The sequence below is a fragment of the Madurella fahalii genome, assembly GCF_045866475.1.
Source record: "Madurella fahalii IFM 68171 DNA, scaffold_4, whole genome shotgun sequence".
Lineage (NCBI taxonomy): Eukaryota > Fungi > Ascomycota > Sordariomycetes > Sordariales > Madurella > Madurella fahalii.
Genome location: NW_027263974.1, coordinates 2,082,011 through 2,098,761, shown reverse-complemented (window position 1 = coordinate 2,098,761; position 16,751 = coordinate 2,082,011). Strand labels below are relative to the sequence as shown.

Here is a 16,751-nt window from a genome sequence, read left to right as displayed (position 1 = left end):
TGGACGATGGAAGGAGGCGTTAGGGTTCGGCCCTGATGGGCGTTTTCGTGAATCCGCCTTGGGTACTTATGCCCACATTGCTAGACAAAACACCTCCAGTCTTGACTTCTCCAGGGACAGTGTGCTCAGGTTCTTCCCGATCCCCTCTATCTCCGCCCAGGCCCCCTCTTCAATCCCCGTCGGGCAGGTTTCAGCCGAAATGCATCCCAATCTGGAGCAATGGTATGAGGTCAAGTCGGTGGGGAAGACCAAGTCCGTCATCCCAGCAATGTTGGAGCGGATGAAAGAAGGCCGTGGGCAAGGCCCGGCATTTGAACTAACAAACTCGCCCGCTCAGACAAGGAGCAATGACAAGCTGACCGTTGTGCAAGCCTGTTCGAATATATTAGGGGGGAGACTGCCAGGCGGAGCGGATGGCGGCCCGAGCCTCAGGAAGGCGTTGGAGGAAGACCAACGGGCTAGGGAGAAGGAATCCCGCCTCCAGCGAGAAGAGGTCCGTAATGACAGCCCCTAGGGCGAAGGTGCGCGGGCTGACATGGATGTAGTTGCAAAGACATGCCTTCGGTACTCGGCCATATGGGCTGGCCCACTGGCCAGACAGGCATCTCGCCATACGTCCTCCTTTGCACCCGCGCCACGAAGACCGGGACGTACTATCCCGGGGATATAATGAAGGGCAAGAAGCGGGCGGGGGTCATGATCGGAGTCCACGGCATTTTCTTGAGGTCGGAGAGGTGTTACAGCAGAGGCAGGCAAGACCTTCTCCAGAAGTGAAGCGGGAACCCGACGTCGACCGTGCGCCGTTCGTTGCGGCGATATTCGAGCCCGTCTTGGCCCTGACGCCGCAAAATCCCTTTATAGAAAGCAACGCGGCAGTAGCAGCAGCAATAGCAGAACCAGCATTCCAATTCCACCCGCAAGTGCCCGTCGACACTCTGGCAATAGAAGAAACTCGAGTCGGCACATTACTCTCTTGCCCACCAGAACACCGACCGCTCGCGATGCTGGCTGGCCCGACGCTACCAGAGCACGGGCCGCGACAGGCAATGTATGATGGCCATGGCAGAGCGGAGCAGCCACGGTTAGAAGAAGTCTTGCGTGCGATGATGGAGGGGGGAAATGTGGGCTTCCAGGATGGTCTGCGGGCTGTAGCGGCACAACTGGGCCAGGTTGCCCAAAGACAGGAGGACATGGAGACGAGATGGGCAGAACAGACGAGGTGGAACCGGGAAGTCAAAGAGGACGTGGACAGGCAAAGGCTGCTGGTAGGTCGGGCTGGTGTGGTTTGCCGGACTGATATGCTGACATTAGTTAGATCGAGGCACAGCAGAGCATATTGCTTGACGAGCACAACCTATCGGTGTTGAGAAGCGTCGAGTATGACGAATACCAAGGGTTTAGAGAGATAGAGGACGAAGGCGACGACGACGACGCATTTGACAGTGGGCCGGAATACGAGGAGCCTGACGATAGGACGTTTGATCCCGCGTCTGTGTCAGAGAGCGAAGAGGAAGAGTATGAGCTTCTGCAGCCGAAGGTGGAAGGGTCCGGGCCGTCTCCGAACTCAACACCGGCCGGTCGGAAGAGACGGGCAAGGGCGCAACCGACGAGCTCGAGTCCAAGCCCTTCCCATCGAAGGCCTCCATGGGTCCGGCGCGAAACCGCCATCCCGAATCCTCACCTTGCGAGGATAGCCCAAGACTTGGCACAGCGCCGAGCAGCGGCCGGCGGTCGGAAGGGAAGCGGAGCGGGCACCATATCGGATCCAGTGGTCTTGGACTAGCTAGCGGGTTCCAGGCGGAATGAGGGAAAGTAAATTGTGAGCGCTTAAGAGTTGTAGTGAGTAGTAATCGTCAGTTTCTTTTCTAGAGCGCAGCAGACAGGGGTCAAGAGATGAGGCTTCTGCCAAGCTTTTGAAGGGCAGGGCCGCGGGAGCACCCGCCGTTCTGCCGCCCGATCATCCGTGAAGGCATTCTCGGAGCACAGCCCGGAGCCGGAGGTGAGGGCCCCGTCGGGGATTTCTTGGGCAGTAAACTTATTAGGTAACTTAGTGTGTGGCGGCTTCGAGTCAAGAGCCCGCTTCGTCCGTCACATGCAATTCCCGTCCCGTCCCGTCAAAGCTGGACTGTGCCTGGAAACCCTTCGGGAGGGGAGACAGAATTGCAGGGATGTTGATTCCGGCACCCAAGCCTCAACAAAACATGGCTAGCTTCCCCAACAAAAAACCCTGCTCCACTTGGGAGCTGCAACTCGAGTTGCCCCTGCGTGGATGCATTGCACCCCCAGGCTTTCACTTCTTGTGTGCTCGAAATGGTTGACGAGCCAGAATCGGTACTTTACCTTCCCAAGTTGGCGAGTGCCATTCTTCCTTGCCAAATGGCCTCGTCCAGGACAAAAGTTTGCAGCAAAAACTCGGAATGTCTGTTTCTTTTGAAGGACCCCGCCCCCGCAGTTTGAGCTAAATTTCAAGAGACCCTGATATGGATGTGGAGGACCCACTTCCATTCCGCCGGCCCATGTCAGATGTCGGCCGGAACGCAAGGCCCGACTTCACGTCACATCTTGGATCTCTTCCGTTCCAGAAGCCGTGGAATATCAGGTACCCTGTGCAATGTGCGCCACGCCGCCCAGTGTAGCGATTCATCCACGCCTCGGCCCCCATCAAAAAGAAGAGGAAAAGATATGTGTGCTCTGCGACACTAGTGTATAAACGCTCTCCGGTATCGCCTCCTTCCTGCGTCACTCTCGGCCCTCGTCCCCCCGCTATCCAGCACTGCAGCTGGCTACTGGCCCAGAGAATGAGACCCAGAGCAGACGAAAATGCAGTTCGATCCGCGACCCCCGGTTTGCCCTTGTGTGATCTCTGTGCAACCAATCGGCTGGGCCTCGGTAAGACAATTTGCCTGTGAGTCTTCCTTCAGCTTGGAAACCGCATCATGGTCTGAGACCCTCCGCCTATTGGCATGTGAGACTGCCGCCTCTCACTTATCCAGAGGCGGTGAACTCCCCCCTTGCCTCAAACACATGAGGCAGGCCGCCGGCTGGGCTGCGGAAGTCGCCTTCCATGCGAAAAGTAGAGGGCCCGTCTGGTGCATAGCTCAGGGTTGCGGTGGCCAACTCGCGGGTGACAATGTCAGTTCATGCAGGGTCAGGTGTTTTTGCCTGTCAGAGGTGGCCGCCGAAATCATTTTCTTTCTTGTGAGCACCCGTCTTTTAAAGCACCCGCATCGTCCCATGCCTGGCATCTTCGGTCTTGTGTTCTGGCATCTGCAAGCAAAGCGGTTGGCGCTGGTTGGCCCCTGTCCTTTTGTCCTCGACATATTTGTCTTTTTCTGTAACCGCCCCCGCGGGAGAGTGGCCCATAGCCGCGCCGGTCCCCAACAAATCGGGAAATCGACCCACGGATAAGGAGATCGCACACGAATTTTTTCTCGACCCCTGGATAGGAGGAAAGACTGCCAGACTTTGACTTTCTTTCACCTGTTCGGCCCCGTCCCCTCCCATTTCCCCCTTTCCTTTTCTTTTTTCTTGTGGTCGATCGAGGTTCTTCTTGACGGTATGTAATAGCCGAGCTTTCCCACCCTTTCCCATTAGCAATTGGGAAGCTATTCGCGGCAGGTTGCTAACCCGCGAGCCGCCCAGACTCCTCGCCGTTGTCTCCACGTAACGGTGTCCTTGGAGCTGCCGTCCCCAGCTTCCAACCTCTTCCCTGGAAGCAATTGATCGATTTAAGATCAGAGGAAATGGCTTTCTCAACAGCCACTGGCCTTGCGGCCGGCAAGAAGCCTTCCCTAAGGAGGAACCCCACATCCACCACCGACTACTCAGATTCGAGTGCCGTGGTCTCGCCCATCGATTCTCCCCGCCCTTCGGCCTCGTCCACGTCGCTGTCGTCGCTGGCCTCCGACGACGGCCCGGCCCCCAAGAAGTATGGGAAGCTCATCGATACGTACGGAAATGAGTTCCGTGTCCCCGACTTCACCATCAAGGACATCCGCGACGCCATCCCCAAGCACTGCTTCGAGCGGTCGGCGGTCCGCAGCCTGGGCTATGTTGCCCGCGACATTTTCTACCTCGCCACGACGTTCTACATCTGGAATAACTTCGTGACGCCCGAGTACATCCCGTCCAAGGCGCTGCGCGTCGTGCTGTGGGGTGTGTATACCTTCCTGCAGGGCCTCTTTGGCACCGGTCTCTGGGTCCTTGCCCATGAGTGCGGCCACGGCGCCTTCTCTCCCTCGCAGAAACTCAACAACTTTGTGGGCTGGGTCCTGCACTCGTCGCTCTTGGTTCCCTATTTCAGCTGGCAATTGAGTCACAGCAAGCACCACAAGGCCACCGGGAATATGGAGCGCGACATGGTGTTCCTCCCGCGCACGAGGGAACAGCAGGCCACTCGCATGGGCCGCCTGGTCCACGAGCTCTCCGAGTTGACTGAGGAGACACCTGTATACACTTTCATCCACCTGCTCGGTCAGCAGACAATTGGCTGGTGGAACTACCTCCTCACCAATGTGACGGGCCACAACAACCACGAGCGGCAGAGAGAAGGTCGCGGCAAGGGAAAGAAGAACGGCTTCGGCGGCGGCGTGAACCACTTTGATCCCCGCAGCCCGCTGTATGAGAACAGGGACGCCTTGTACATTGTCCTCAGCGACATTGGTCTGGCAATCACCATCTCGGCGCTCGTCTACCTCGGGAACACGTTTGGCTGGTCGAACATGTTCGTTTGGTACTTCTTGCCGTATATCTGGGTTAACCATTGGCTCGGTAAGTGACAGCAGTGTTTATTGCCACAAGCAACCCACAATTGTAGAAGAATGAAGAGCTAATGAATGGAACGAACCAGTGGCCATCACCTACCTGCAGCATACTGATCCCTCGCTGCCCCACTACACCGAGGCGGAGTGGGACTTTGTCCGCGGCGCCGCCGCCACGATTGACCGCGAGTTTGGCTTCATCGGCCGGCACCTGCTCCACGGCATCATCGAGACGCACGTGCTGCACCACTACGTGAGCACGATCCCCTTCTACAACGCCGACGAGGCCACCGAGGCCATCAAGCCCGTCATGGGCCAGCACTACCGGTCCGACACGCGCGAGGGCCCCGTCGGATTCATCAAGGCTATGTGGAAGAGCGCCCGGTGGTGCCAGTGGGTCGAGCCGACCGAGGGCGCCGAGGGTCCTGCTAAGGGCGTCCTCTTCTTCCGCAACCACAATGGCCTGGGCACTGCCCCAGCCAAGATGAAGCCCGTTGCGCAATGAAAGTCAGGCTTGACTGACGGATCACCGCCGGGGTACCTAGGCTTTCCTCTCCCCCGACAGCCCCCAAGCTTCTAGCCAGTCTCTTCTTGCTGGCCTTGCACAAACCACCCTTTCTCCTGCTCTGCGTATGTCTCTGGAAGCTTTTCGCGATGAGTCTTGGGCTAGATTTGGTGTGTTCGGAGTGATGGACCGCGCGTTGAGCGAGTGCAAAAAGTTTTGGATAAAACGGGTGACACTTGGGGTTATCGTAATGATGATATAATATGCATGTCGGGGTTTCTCTCCTGCTTTTTCTTGTTGGTTTCGTCGTCTGCGCCTGGCTTTGGTGAGCGGGGAAAAGCATTGAAATCGTTGGGGAGTTGGCTTCAAGCGGGCGAAGGTTAATAGACGATAGACCACCACCTATTCTTTGCAATGCATATAATAAGAACAGAAAAAATCCGCGTGATCCGATCATGCTCAGTGATGAGTGCGATTGTTGGGGTGATGCGATGAGTACGGAGAGTCGGGAACCATCGGTAGTGGTGGATGGTGGCTAGGATATACGGAGGGGGGAACTGAAAAGCATAGCATTGAGCAAAACTGGGTTTCCTCGCCTGCTTTTAAAAGTTTGGGGATTCTTTTGTTGGACCTCGTTAACAGATCATGTCTCGCGTTTGCCCTGCCTTTTTCCTCGCCTTTCCTGGTTGCCTGCCTGCTGCGGCAGTTTGAGATGCGGTGCAGCGTGCGGGGATATATGGAAAGAGGGGGTGACGGCCCCCCGGCCAACGATCCATAAGCCCCCCCCCCGTCCTTCACTCCAAACCGCATGCATGGATGGATGTGCGAGCCCTTGGGGACGGGTCGGAACTTTCGGGCCCTTTTTCTGTTTCTTTTTTCCCTATCGATCTGGCCGAGTTTTTGGCCGATCAACTGGTGTCCATGTCGGGGGTGAGGGGTCATGGTACGAAAGTTACTCTGGTGAGGGGGCTGACAAGGGTTCTGCGAGTCCGAAGCCGAGGGTCCTCGTCGAGGTGTAAGCTATGTGGTTTGGATAATGTGTACAGACAATGATGCATTGTATGATGAGCAGGGTGAAGAAAGATTTGAAGTTGCTTCTCTGGTGCTTTCTCTCTTTGGATAGTGGTGGTTACGACATGGTTAAGAGGTTTCGAGGTGATTGGATGGCGTGTTGGGGTCGTGAGTAATGCACTGCGTTTGGTACAGTGCTCTCCCTTATACAACAACTCTCAAGCTGATGGCGTCCTCTCTCCTGCGGCCTGGTTAGCAATGGCAGTCCCTACCTCTATTTGTCTTTGTAGGGTCTTGTCAACATGTTAAACTCGATTTCTGTGCGGCGTAGAAGGGGTCCGAAGATAGATCTAGGTACGAAACAGGAGTTTCGGAACCTGTTCCGCCTCCTTTCCGTCTGCACTACTCTAAAGCACGGTCCAACGGTCAGAAGCGGCTGCGGGACAAAATGTAGGGAGTATTTGTATTGAAGGATCGGATTGTGCCGGCTACTTGGGTTAGAGAAGGCTGATCAGTCTGTAAGTGACGGTCCGAGCCGAAGCACCGTATGTATGCACTCTGCCGCCCGACCCAGTTCCCTTATCCCTCGGCTCTGGACGCCAGGAAAGCGTTTCCCACGGCCATGCACGTAAATCCTAGCTCGACGCTCCGGGACGTCTATTAAGACTCCCGTTAAATAAGCTGTCCCTCCTTCTGGCTGTCACCCGAGGTGATGGACCCAATGCCTCCTTCACACCGGAGTCTGCCCATTTCGTTGCTGATGCCCTCATCTGGTGTAAGTTAGCATCCACCTTGGGAAGATTTGGCACGAGGTGAGACCTGAGCATACCCAAGTTGAGAGTAGACTGAATTGGGCCACGGCCGCCAACGAGCGGGATGCAGGAGCAGGAGAGGAGATGGTCGGGTTCTCCGGCGACGTTCAGAATGGTGCAGTTCTTGCAGTAGTTGGGGTATTTGCCGCTAGCCGAGATGTTAGGATTGCCTTAGAACATGGGGTTGGCGCAGAATAAGAACACTCACTAGACCTCCCACTGCAGACGACCGCTCACTTGGTCAAGGCCAATGCACAAGGCCAGGTCGAGCCTGCTCTGGGCCGGAGTGTCTTCATCGGCCCCGCCCAGGCCGCAGCAGGAAGCAGTGAGGACAGAGTTATCGAGCGTGACGCCGCTGCAGGTGAGAGAGAAGTTTCCGTAGTTCTCAACAGCGGCAGCGGCAAGGACAAATCCAAGCCAAAAGGGAAGCGGTCCGAATCGCATTTTGGAGAACAAATTATGAACCTTGAAGGGGTAGCTTGAGGGCAGGCGATCGGTTTTCAGGTTTGGTGAAGCTCACGGCAAAGCTGAGGAAACGTTTTTTTTTCGTTGAGAAATCGCTTAGAAACCAGGTGGAAGGTTATTGTACTCTTGCCGGTTGCAGACAGCAAGCAGCAGTGAATTAGAAATCGCAATTCAGAAACCCCTTGAGTACCGAAGCATGGGATGGAAAGGGTAAACGCCACCACCAGACGCGCTTCGAAAGCCTTCTCAAGACAGAAATGCCATTTGCTTCGCGCTGAACAGCGGGCGCGACCGGAACCTAAATCCGCTATGGTGGACTGGTCGTACAGAAACCCAACCTTGACTCGAAAGATAGATTACGTCGACGTCGGGATATCTCCAAAGCATCTCGACTCAACGTAGCAGGGTCGTGTTCTTTCTAGGGCCGGAAGAATGCCAATGATGCCACGACTATCTGTCCAGGCCGGCAGTTGATAGAGTAGCACACGCAGAAAGCAATACCGGAAAGCCCATCAACAGCCTAAAGCTGCTTCCTCTGAACAGTCGCCGAAGCAGACCAGCGCTTTGCAATCCCACAACCTAGCCACGATCAGGAGTCGCATTGCCAAGACCAAGGGGTTTGCAGACTCGAAAAGGCTTGTACGGCTCGCCGAGCCGGGAGCTAATTCGACCTAAACAAAATAAAAGATAAAATTGAAAGGCTGCAGCGCTTGCCGCCCAGCCTTCTGTCGAGTCCGATGTCTCGCCGAAGAAAAGAGCACCACTTGAAGCTTTTATTTAATGATGATCTTGAAACGAAACAGGGCTGGCGAGAAGAGCCCACAACTGACCCGAATGTGGACCGTCCAGATATAGGAGGGCCAGAAATGGCACCGGCTCAGGAGCACAGCGCCGGCTGGTTCCTGGGGGAAGAACCTGAGGAGCAAAAAAAAGCTTTAAAAAGTCCTGGTCTCCGTCCACCCAGCGACGGCACGGTTTGACCAGGTGTGGAAGGAGGCATGACGGTTCAAAACATGAGTTCCCCGCCGCACATCCGCAATCGAGATTGGAAGTGGTACCCCCTCATTTCCCACTCCCCCCGTCTTTTCCTGTGGCTTGACTAGGAACCATTTGCAGCCTCTTCTAGAACGTTGAGGAGATGGAGACAGGCTCGAGCGCAATCCACAACGGTTGAGTTGGACCGCATTGATGGGACCCGCGAGACCCGCGAGCAAAACACGAAGTCATATGTCAGAAAAACAGAAGTATTTGGCAATCTTGTCAGACGTCGGCAAGGTCGTTCCGTTGGACGCCACGACTGTCCTACCTGCAGGCTGGCGGTTTGCATGCATGCTGACGTGCAACGACGGGCGCCGGCCCCTCTTGGCAAATCTGCAAGCCACACTGTTCCAAGTCCGTGTTTCAAACACAAGCACACGTGCAGTTTTGCGATGCCAGCTTCACCGCAACCCTCGGGCGCGGGCGCGCTCCCGCCGTCAGCGTTTTCCGCTGTGCGCTGGCAGTTGGCCCGTCTGCCGGCCTACGCCAGCCAAATCCGTGGTATTTTGGGCAATTACCTATCCACCCCCAGGTAAGGGTCCGTGAATGTGGTCGGCACACTTGGCTCTGTATTTGCCCGGTCGTGCGGAACCGGCCTCAGCAAAAAGAGCTGTCCATGACGCCAATGGCCGTCAGCGCAAAATAACGTAGCTTGTGTTTACTTGTCCGCTACCTTGGCCGCTGGTGTGGCCGAGCTGCGCGTCAATGTGCCCGTCACGTACCCTGGGCCGGCCGGAGGATCCAACCAGAGAAATCGGCCGGTCGATCGCTGCGATCCCCTGCGATCCCCTGCACTTATCTTTTGTTCCCAAGTCCAGGAATCTTGTATTCACGGCCAACTTGGATCAACCAGATTTCGCCAGGCGGATGCAGGTGGCTCGGCCCAATTGTCCGTCTAACGTTAAAATCAGACCGCATGCAGGTTTTGCTGCCGGCCTACCTCGCCAGGAAAACCTGGGATTTGATATCACCGCCCTTGCCGTTGCTCGGTTCCTGGTCCTTTGTGCCTTGATTTTAGCTCTGCTTGGGTTGTGCTGGCGGCAGCTTGCGATAGGTTCCCACTCTGCAGCGATCCTCCGCTCTGATTTCCGCGAGCCGGCGCTTGCCCCCCCCCCCTCTCGCTTTGGCTGCTCTAGCTCCTTTTTTCGTCATTTGCGGCCTCGACCCGTTTTTTTCTTCTTTCACACCTCGCATCTTGGTCACCATTACCTCTTTTCTTTTCCTCTCGTTAGCACATAAGTCCATCATCCGGTCGGCCAGTCGCTCGTTCGCACTCCGCCTACCCCATCCGGGTCGCGAAACCGCTTTAATATTGTACATTCGCTACATCCACCGCACCCTCCATCGACTCTCGTTGACCGCAACCCGCCATCCGCCATTCTACTGTTTCGCCCACGTCGACAAAGCTGTTCGGCAATTCAATCGTTCAACCGTACAATATATAATAATTACTTTTACCATTTTCTCAATTCGTCGCGATTGTTGTGCTGGCTTTTTTAATGCCAGTTTCGTTTCTCGGCTCGTCGCCCAATCCATCCGTCGCAGCAGTATTGCGAGACAACCGCCCTGGCATCCAGGGGTAACCTGCTACGTTTCCGTCCGATCCTCTTCGAACCAGACGATCCTCCCCGACGCTGCAGCCCTGCAACACTTGCTGCCGCATCGACAGTTCGCTCCCCCTACTCCTCCTCCCCACTCCGGTCTCGACCGGGAAACCACGGTGGAATTGAGGAAACAACAACAAACGCCGCCGAGCAATTTTGCCTGATCATCGAGGAGGCGGGGCCTTCTGCACCACCTGCACACGAGAATTTCGTCTTTCGTGGGGAGCCATGCCAAGATGATGATCTACGAGAGACCAGTTCACGATGTCGTCGTGCCCGGCCCAGGCTCTCCGCCAGGCATGACAAACTCTAAATCCTCCATGGCGTCCTCGCTCACCTCTCTCCCCTCGGACGACGGCAGTGTACTCGCCGATGTCGGCCATTTCGAAGACATTGGGCTTGACGACGGCCAGATTGACCCCCGAGCTCGGTCAGACCAACACCTCAAGGATGCCCCGAATCCCTACAGCCCGTCGTTCTCCGCTGACCTGCGGGCCGCGACGAAAAGGCCAGCGTCAGCATCTACTCCCCGGCTGCAGTACTCCCGCGACTCATCGAGGACTCGCCAGAAGCGCGACTTTGCGCCTGTCGCCAAGTCGCGGCCCTCCCTCCCGAGTCTTCAGAGCCAAGTACGAACCGTCAATGGACGCGTCGCGAGCCTGGGACTCCTGCCCGAGCCCCACACCAGCCCCCTTCCGTTGCGCAACCTCGGTAGCCGCCCATCGCAGTCATCCATGGGCCGGCATCGGAGCCCCAGCCCCGGCCTCTCTCTTTCCCCGCGAGACCCAAACTTCATGATGAAGCCGCGGAGGAGCAGCTGGCAGTCGACCAGAGAGCGAAAAACGGCACTGGAGCTGGAACTGGAGTGTGATGAGGACGATGGAGACGACATCCCAGATGGTCTTGTTCTGGATAATGTGCCCATTTCCCCGAGGCCACCCTCGGAACGATCACACAGCCGAGCTTCCTCCAAGGCGCCCTCCCCGGAGCGCGCGCCAAAAGAAAGGGTGCGGAGTGTTGGGAACGGTACACCGCCGGTGGCGGTTGCGCAGGGATGCCTTCGATCGCCGACATGGAAATCAGATTCAGCACTCTCTACGCTCAGTTCCGCCGCTTCCAGCCGAGTACCTAGCCCAACCGCCACGAGGGCGAAGAGCTGGACCGCTGCGTTGTCGGATCTGAACGCCGAGGCCAAGGCGTTAACCGAGAAGTTGGAGGCGCACGCCGACGAGCTCGAACACAAAGCCCAACGGTCTAGCACCGGTTCGATACCGACCGCCCGGAGGTCGTCGGATCCAGAGACGAAGCCACGCGTGAAATCCGCTCTGGCGGAGCTGCCGCCTCTGCGCAGGTCCAACATCATGATCGACCCGCTACCAATCTCAAAGGAGAAGGAGGCGGTCCTGTCGCGCACCCGCCCCTCGTGGCTCCCGCCTAAGGACCCCGCCGAGGAGCGCCGCCACTTGAAGGAGTATCAAAAGATGATGACCCAGAGCCTCGAGGCCGACCGCCGTCGCCAAGCTGCTAAGCGCGTCCGCTCCGAGTGTCGCGATGTTGCCGCGGACAGCATCATGCAGATATGGGAGCACGATATCATCCCCCGCTGGAATGACGCGATCCGTGAGCGTAGGACCAGGGATATGTGGTGGCGTGGAATTGCACCGCGCAGCCGAGGTGCTGTCTGGACCCGAGCAATCGGCAACGATCTCGGCCTCACAAAGACATCTTTCGAGGCCGCCCTGGGCCGCGCCCGCGACGCCGAGACGAAGGCGAAATCTGGCCACGGGTGTGCCGAGGACATGCGTGCCGTCTCTTGGTTCCAGGTCATCAGCAAGGACGTCCGGGAGCGCACATGGCCGGATCTGCGCATCTTTCAGCCCGGCGGCCCGCTTCACCAGAGCCTAGTAGATGTCCTGAGAGCATATGTCATGTACCGGAGCGATATCGGATACGTGCCAGGCTGCAATGTGAGTCGCTCACAGTCTCCGTCGAGGAAAACCCTTTGACTAACAGTGTTTTGTAGACCATTGCAGCGCTCTTGCTCCTCAACCTCCCAACGGCCACGGACGCCTTCATCTCACTAGCCAACGTCCTAAACCGGTCGCTCCCGTTGAGCTTCTACGCATCTGATATTGGGGCCAAGACATCGGCCTACAACCTTGTCTTGCACACACTCTCGAACAAGTCTCCGAATCTACACGACCACCTCATCCATCTTGATGACCACGACCCTGAACTATACCTTAATGACATCTTTGCCGGCTTGTTCACCCGCCACCTTGCGCTGGACGAGGCCACCAGGCTGTGGGACGTCTACGTATTCGAAGGCGACGCCGTGTTGGTGCGTGCCGGGGTGGCGCTGCTCCTGCAGAAGGAGATGAACCTGCTAGGGGCCAAGTCCGTTGCCGAGGTGAGGACAATCCTCGGAATGACCTCGGACGGGACAAAGAGTCCGCGCGTCGTCGGGGCGAATGGAGATGAGGAGAGGTGGATGCGCACTCTTAGGGAGGCGGGGAAAGCCTAAGCAGAGCCTTTCTCGTTTTCTCGCTCCGATGGGGGTTTTTCTATTTTCTTCTTCTTTTGGTCTTGGGGGCTCGTTAACAGCGAATATAAGACCAATCAAGAGCAAAAGAAATTGGGTATATACATAAAATGGGAAGGACGGAGGCCACATCAAGCGCTGATGCGTCATGAACAGGGGGGTTTTTATCTCTTATGAGAAGTACAGCAGCGACAAACAGCCGGCGTTTTGTTGACAACACTTTTCCCTGGCGCCTGACAGTATGTCAGGGAATGGATGGTTATGTTATGACTTCTTCTGTTCTTATTCTGGGCGGTACTTGGTCCTTGTCCTTTTTCGTTGCTTCTCTTATTGTTTTTTTCCTGGCCAAACTTCTTCTTTTCTACCACCCAACCAAACAAACTACACTTTGTTTTAGGTTATTGTGTATACTTAATATTCTTCTGACGTGCGCCACCGGGCGTGGCTTTGGAGCGAGCTGCTTTGGGGTGGATTCTAGGGCCAAGCTCAGGACGGAAGGAGATGGAAGTGGAGGTGAAGGGGGCGTCTCCTTGCGAGGAGCTCGGCCAAAACTGTTCTTCTCTCTGGTAGATGATCCAGGGGAAGTAACGAGTTTTATATTTTTGTAGTTTGTTGTTGTCATTGTTGTATAAACGGGAATGAACAGCGAGAAAGGGGTTTTTGTTTGGTGAACCAAGCTTTGATCGTGTTAATTTTGGTGTGTGTGCGTGTGTGCTGTGTGACTTGGATTTTCGGTGATGGATCTTGCTTGGGAGATGCCCCAAGACACAACGTCCTTTGTGGCCGAGTCGGTGCCATTTCCGGATGGCTGTCGAACCGTGAGCTGTTTGCTTTCCGGATCAAGCTACCGATGGTTTTTACAGCTGAGATCATCATGACCTCTATAGCCAGGTTGACACCCCAACCAGACACGAGTGGACTTTGTATGTACGTAACTTGAATGCTCCTGTTCTTTTCTTGCATTCCCCCATGGTCTAGCATTGTTCTCTTTAAGAGGGTAATGTATTTGTATACCGGTTACATGCAGAAATGCCATGTAAAAATCTCCCCCAATTTCCTGTTCTTCGCTGGAACGCCTGGTTGTGTATCGTGTCTGGTAAATTTAACCTTTTTACCCTCCCCCCCCCCCTTAAACCCTCGCCTTGCCGACCGTTGCGCTGTACAACAACCAATCAGCCATGGCCGCGGTAAAATCGGGGGGAAACCCGTGCGGCTAGCCCTGCCAAACCAACTCAATAACCTCGTCCACGGGGTTCTCCTCCAAATCCCGCCTCGCGCGATACACATAGACCTGCCGCATGGCCCCGCCACCACGGGCATCCCCGGTCCCGCCGATGGTGCTCATCAGCCGCCACGACTTCTTCGTCTTGGGCCCCAGGGCTTCCCGGAACGGGCCGTAGACAAAGTCGAACTTGTCGTCGTCGGCGTACTGCCAGGTGCCCTCGACGCGGGACAGGTCGATCGAGTCGAGGCGGCCCGGGGGCGAGTACTGCGTGATGCTGTAGCCGTTGGCGAGGAGCGTGTCGCGGCCGAAGCGGAAGCGCTGCAGGAAGCAGTCGCCGCAGAGGCGCGTGATGGAGGCCATGGCTGCGACGGGGGCGCGGTACCATGATTTCCTGGGGGGAGACGGATGGGTCAGTGGATGGCAACGGTGGATTTTTGCGGTGGCGTCTTGGGGAAGAGGGGAGGTAGGGGAGGGAGGGAGGGAGGGAAGAAAAGCCGTCCAAGAGTGATAAGGGCCCAGAAGCAGAGCGCATACCAATGATGCAAGCTCAGCACGCGCCGGCCGCTCTCGAAAAACCCCGACGGATCCCCGCGGAAATCATGCTGGTACAAGCCGTCCACCAGCGTCAACTTGGTCGTCGTGTGCGCGTACACGCAGTCCCTCAGCATGCCGTCGCCGCCGGGGACGCTCGTGGTCGTGATGCACTCCTCGAGCCGCGGCTCGAGCTGGCGCGCCAGCGGCACGCTCAGGAACACGCCGGCCCCGCCGTACGCCATGAACCCCCACATGCGCACGCTGAAGAAGTTGTCGGCCAGGGCGCCCAGCCACGCCGAGCGCGCGTGGTCGTGCCGCGCGAGCTCGCGGCTGAGCGGGTACAGCGCCGGGAAGAAGGTGTCGTCGTCCAGCACCCCCAGCCACTGCGTCTCCTCGGTCGCCGCGTCGAGCATGTCGCGGATGAGCATGAAGTGGAGCTGCTCGACGGGCGCCGGCCGCCCGTCGCCTTTGGGGAGGTGCTGCGAGCCGTTGCGGGGCAGGCCCGTCTTGAGGCTGGGCGGGATGATGCTCGCCTGGATCCCTGCATCCCGATAGGCCTCTTCGAGAGCAGTTAGGTTGAAGTGGCTGTTGTAGGGCAGGCCGGCGTCCGCGGCGACGGCTACCAGGCGAGCCCCCGTGCCCGCGAGCCAGTGGGCGAACACCGGCAGGGAGTCGTTGATGCGTTCGTAGCGGGATGCTACGCCAAACAGGAGGTGGCGGTACTGTTGCTTGGGGTAGGCCGGCGGGACGTGGAGCGTTAGTGGCTCACAAGGGGGGAGCTTGATAGTGGAGCAGTCGGCGGTTAGGTCGAGGGTCGTTGTGCCGGTGATGAGAGGGCCGGTAATGTTGGCGACGGCGTCACGGTCGGTTTCGCCGCGGATGGGCTTGATGCAGCGGCGGGTGTAGCGGATGGTCTTGGTGAAGCGTAACTCGGGTTGACGCAAGTAGTCGAGTTCCTGACTTCCGCATTTGGCTGGCCTTTCCTCAGCTGCGTCCGCCACCGAAGGTCCCTGGCCGAGAACGTCGCTCCTTTCGGCCCCAAGATGTGGGAATATAAGACTGTCTGTTGACGGACCATGGTGAAGTCGAGCTACGGTCAACAGAAATACGGCCAAGAGGAGCGCCACCAAGAGCAGAAAGGCTCTTGGGGAGCAAGGGTGGGCGAGCATCATGGGAACGGCATGTCGAGTAGTTAATGGTCGATGAGTGTCGGCAAGCCGGAGCGCCACAACAGAGTTCAGAGTCTGAACCGGTGATATGTCGCACGCCAGGAAGAGGGCGGAACTTAGGAGGCCACAGACAAGCTGCATTTAGAGCCAAGGACAATGTTGACATCCACCAGGGGTGCACACACCGACGCCGAGAAAACCCCCCCTCTATGGGTAAACTGTCAACGGTTGCGGGACAAGACAAGGTGACAAGGTACTGGCGATCATCTTCATGCATGTACCATTCCGTCGTGATACCCGACATGAGGAGAGACTAATCGACACGACACGGTCTTGGGATTAGTCATTCCGCTGCCCTTGTGGCATCAAGATTTGGGCGTATCACATCGCCCCGATCTACCTCACTAGTCTGTTACTGTAACGGATGAATCTAAGATCTTTTTAGCTCCCCTGGGGCGGCATCAGTCGCTCATGGACCCGCCCTCTGGAACTTGGGGTGACCCGGTGGTCCGGTATTAGACATTGATTCCTGATGGAATTATCTTTATTGTTGATGAGACTGGCGCTCCTAAGTGTTTTGATGCCAGCCAACAAAGGCTTTCGATGCCAATCCTTTTGCACTATGGAATCAACGTCTTCGGTTGGAACATGGAGTGTTGGCCGGTGGCGGATCCCGGCCCACAGCGATTCTCCTCGACAAGGGCAGCATTGGGCTGTGCGGTGTAGTCTAGCGTTACACCTTAAACATACATAGCGGCTGCAAATGTGAGAGGCTACCGCCGAGAGATCCAACTCGGGGTACCAAGCTTGGTTGCTCTGGCGGCAGATGGGATGCCGCGAGGAAGTCGGTACTTTCGGTGACTGAGAACCGTCGCAGCTCTGTGGGGAGGCTGGCATTGACTAGAGAGCGTCCTGAATCATGGCAAGCCGCGGCAAGAGGCGCCCGCTGTCGTGGGTTCACCTCTGTCCGGGACCATGACGTCTTCCCTCTCATGAGGGCGGCAAACCGGCAGGCTGCCAATGCTTGGCCTCCATACTCCCAGCCGGGAGAGCGCGCCGAGGACCAATAGCGATGCAGTGCCGCGC

The 16,751-nt window shown here is 57.0% G+C and overlaps 5 protein-coding genes across 5 annotated transcripts; 3 read left to right on the top strand and 2 right to left on the bottom strand.

Annotated features, from left to right (window-relative positions):
- Positions 1-1,001: 1,001 nt before the first annotated feature.
- MFIFM68171_07621 (uncharacterized protein) lies at positions 1,002-1,783 on the top strand (the record flags this gene model as incomplete). The annotated part of the gene is made up of 2 exons (XM_071063041.1): positions 1,002-1,265; positions 1,316-1,783. The coding sequence occupies 2 exons, from the start codon at positions 1,002-1,004 to the stop codon at positions 1,781-1,783; spliced, it is 732 nt and encodes a 243-aa protein (XP_070919142.1).
- A 1,960-nt stretch (positions 1,784-3,743) lies between these two features.
- Positions 3,744-5,265, top strand: FAH12 (Oleate hydroxylase fah12; the record flags this gene model as incomplete). Its single annotated transcript, XM_071063040.1, has 2 exons — positions 3,744-4,770; positions 4,850-5,265. 2 exons carry the CDS (start codon positions 3,744-3,746, stop codon positions 5,263-5,265), a joined length of 1,443 nt encoding a protein of 480 aa, XP_070919141.1.
- A 1,683-nt stretch (positions 5,266-6,948) lies between these two features.
- MFIFM68171_07619 (Cyanovirin-N) lies at positions 6,949-7,532 on the bottom strand (the record flags this gene model as incomplete). The annotated part of the gene is made up of 3 exons (XM_071063039.1): positions 6,949-7,046; positions 7,106-7,236; positions 7,297-7,532. 3 exons carry the CDS (start codon positions 7,530-7,532, stop codon positions 6,949-6,951), a joined length of 465 nt encoding a protein of 154 aa, XP_070919140.1.
- A 2,899-nt stretch (positions 7,533-10,431) lies between these two features.
- MFIFM68171_07618 (Rab-GAP TBC domain-containing protein) lies at positions 10,432-12,719 on the top strand (the record flags this gene model as incomplete). Its single annotated transcript, XM_071063038.1, has 2 exons — positions 10,432-12,162; positions 12,219-12,719. The coding sequence occupies 2 exons, from the start codon at positions 10,432-10,434 to the stop codon at positions 12,717-12,719; spliced, it is 2,232 nt and encodes a 743-aa protein (XP_070919139.1).
- A 1,231-nt stretch (positions 12,720-13,950) lies between these two features.
- Positions 13,951-15,668, bottom strand: MFIFM68171_07617 (Glycosyltransferase family 31 protein; the record flags this gene model as incomplete). The annotated part of the gene is made up of 2 exons (XM_071063037.1): positions 13,951-14,353; positions 14,497-15,668. 2 exons carry the CDS (start codon positions 15,666-15,668, stop codon positions 13,951-13,953), a joined length of 1,575 nt encoding a protein of 524 aa, XP_070919138.1.
- Between the last annotated feature and the right edge of the window lie 1,083 nt (positions 15,669-16,751).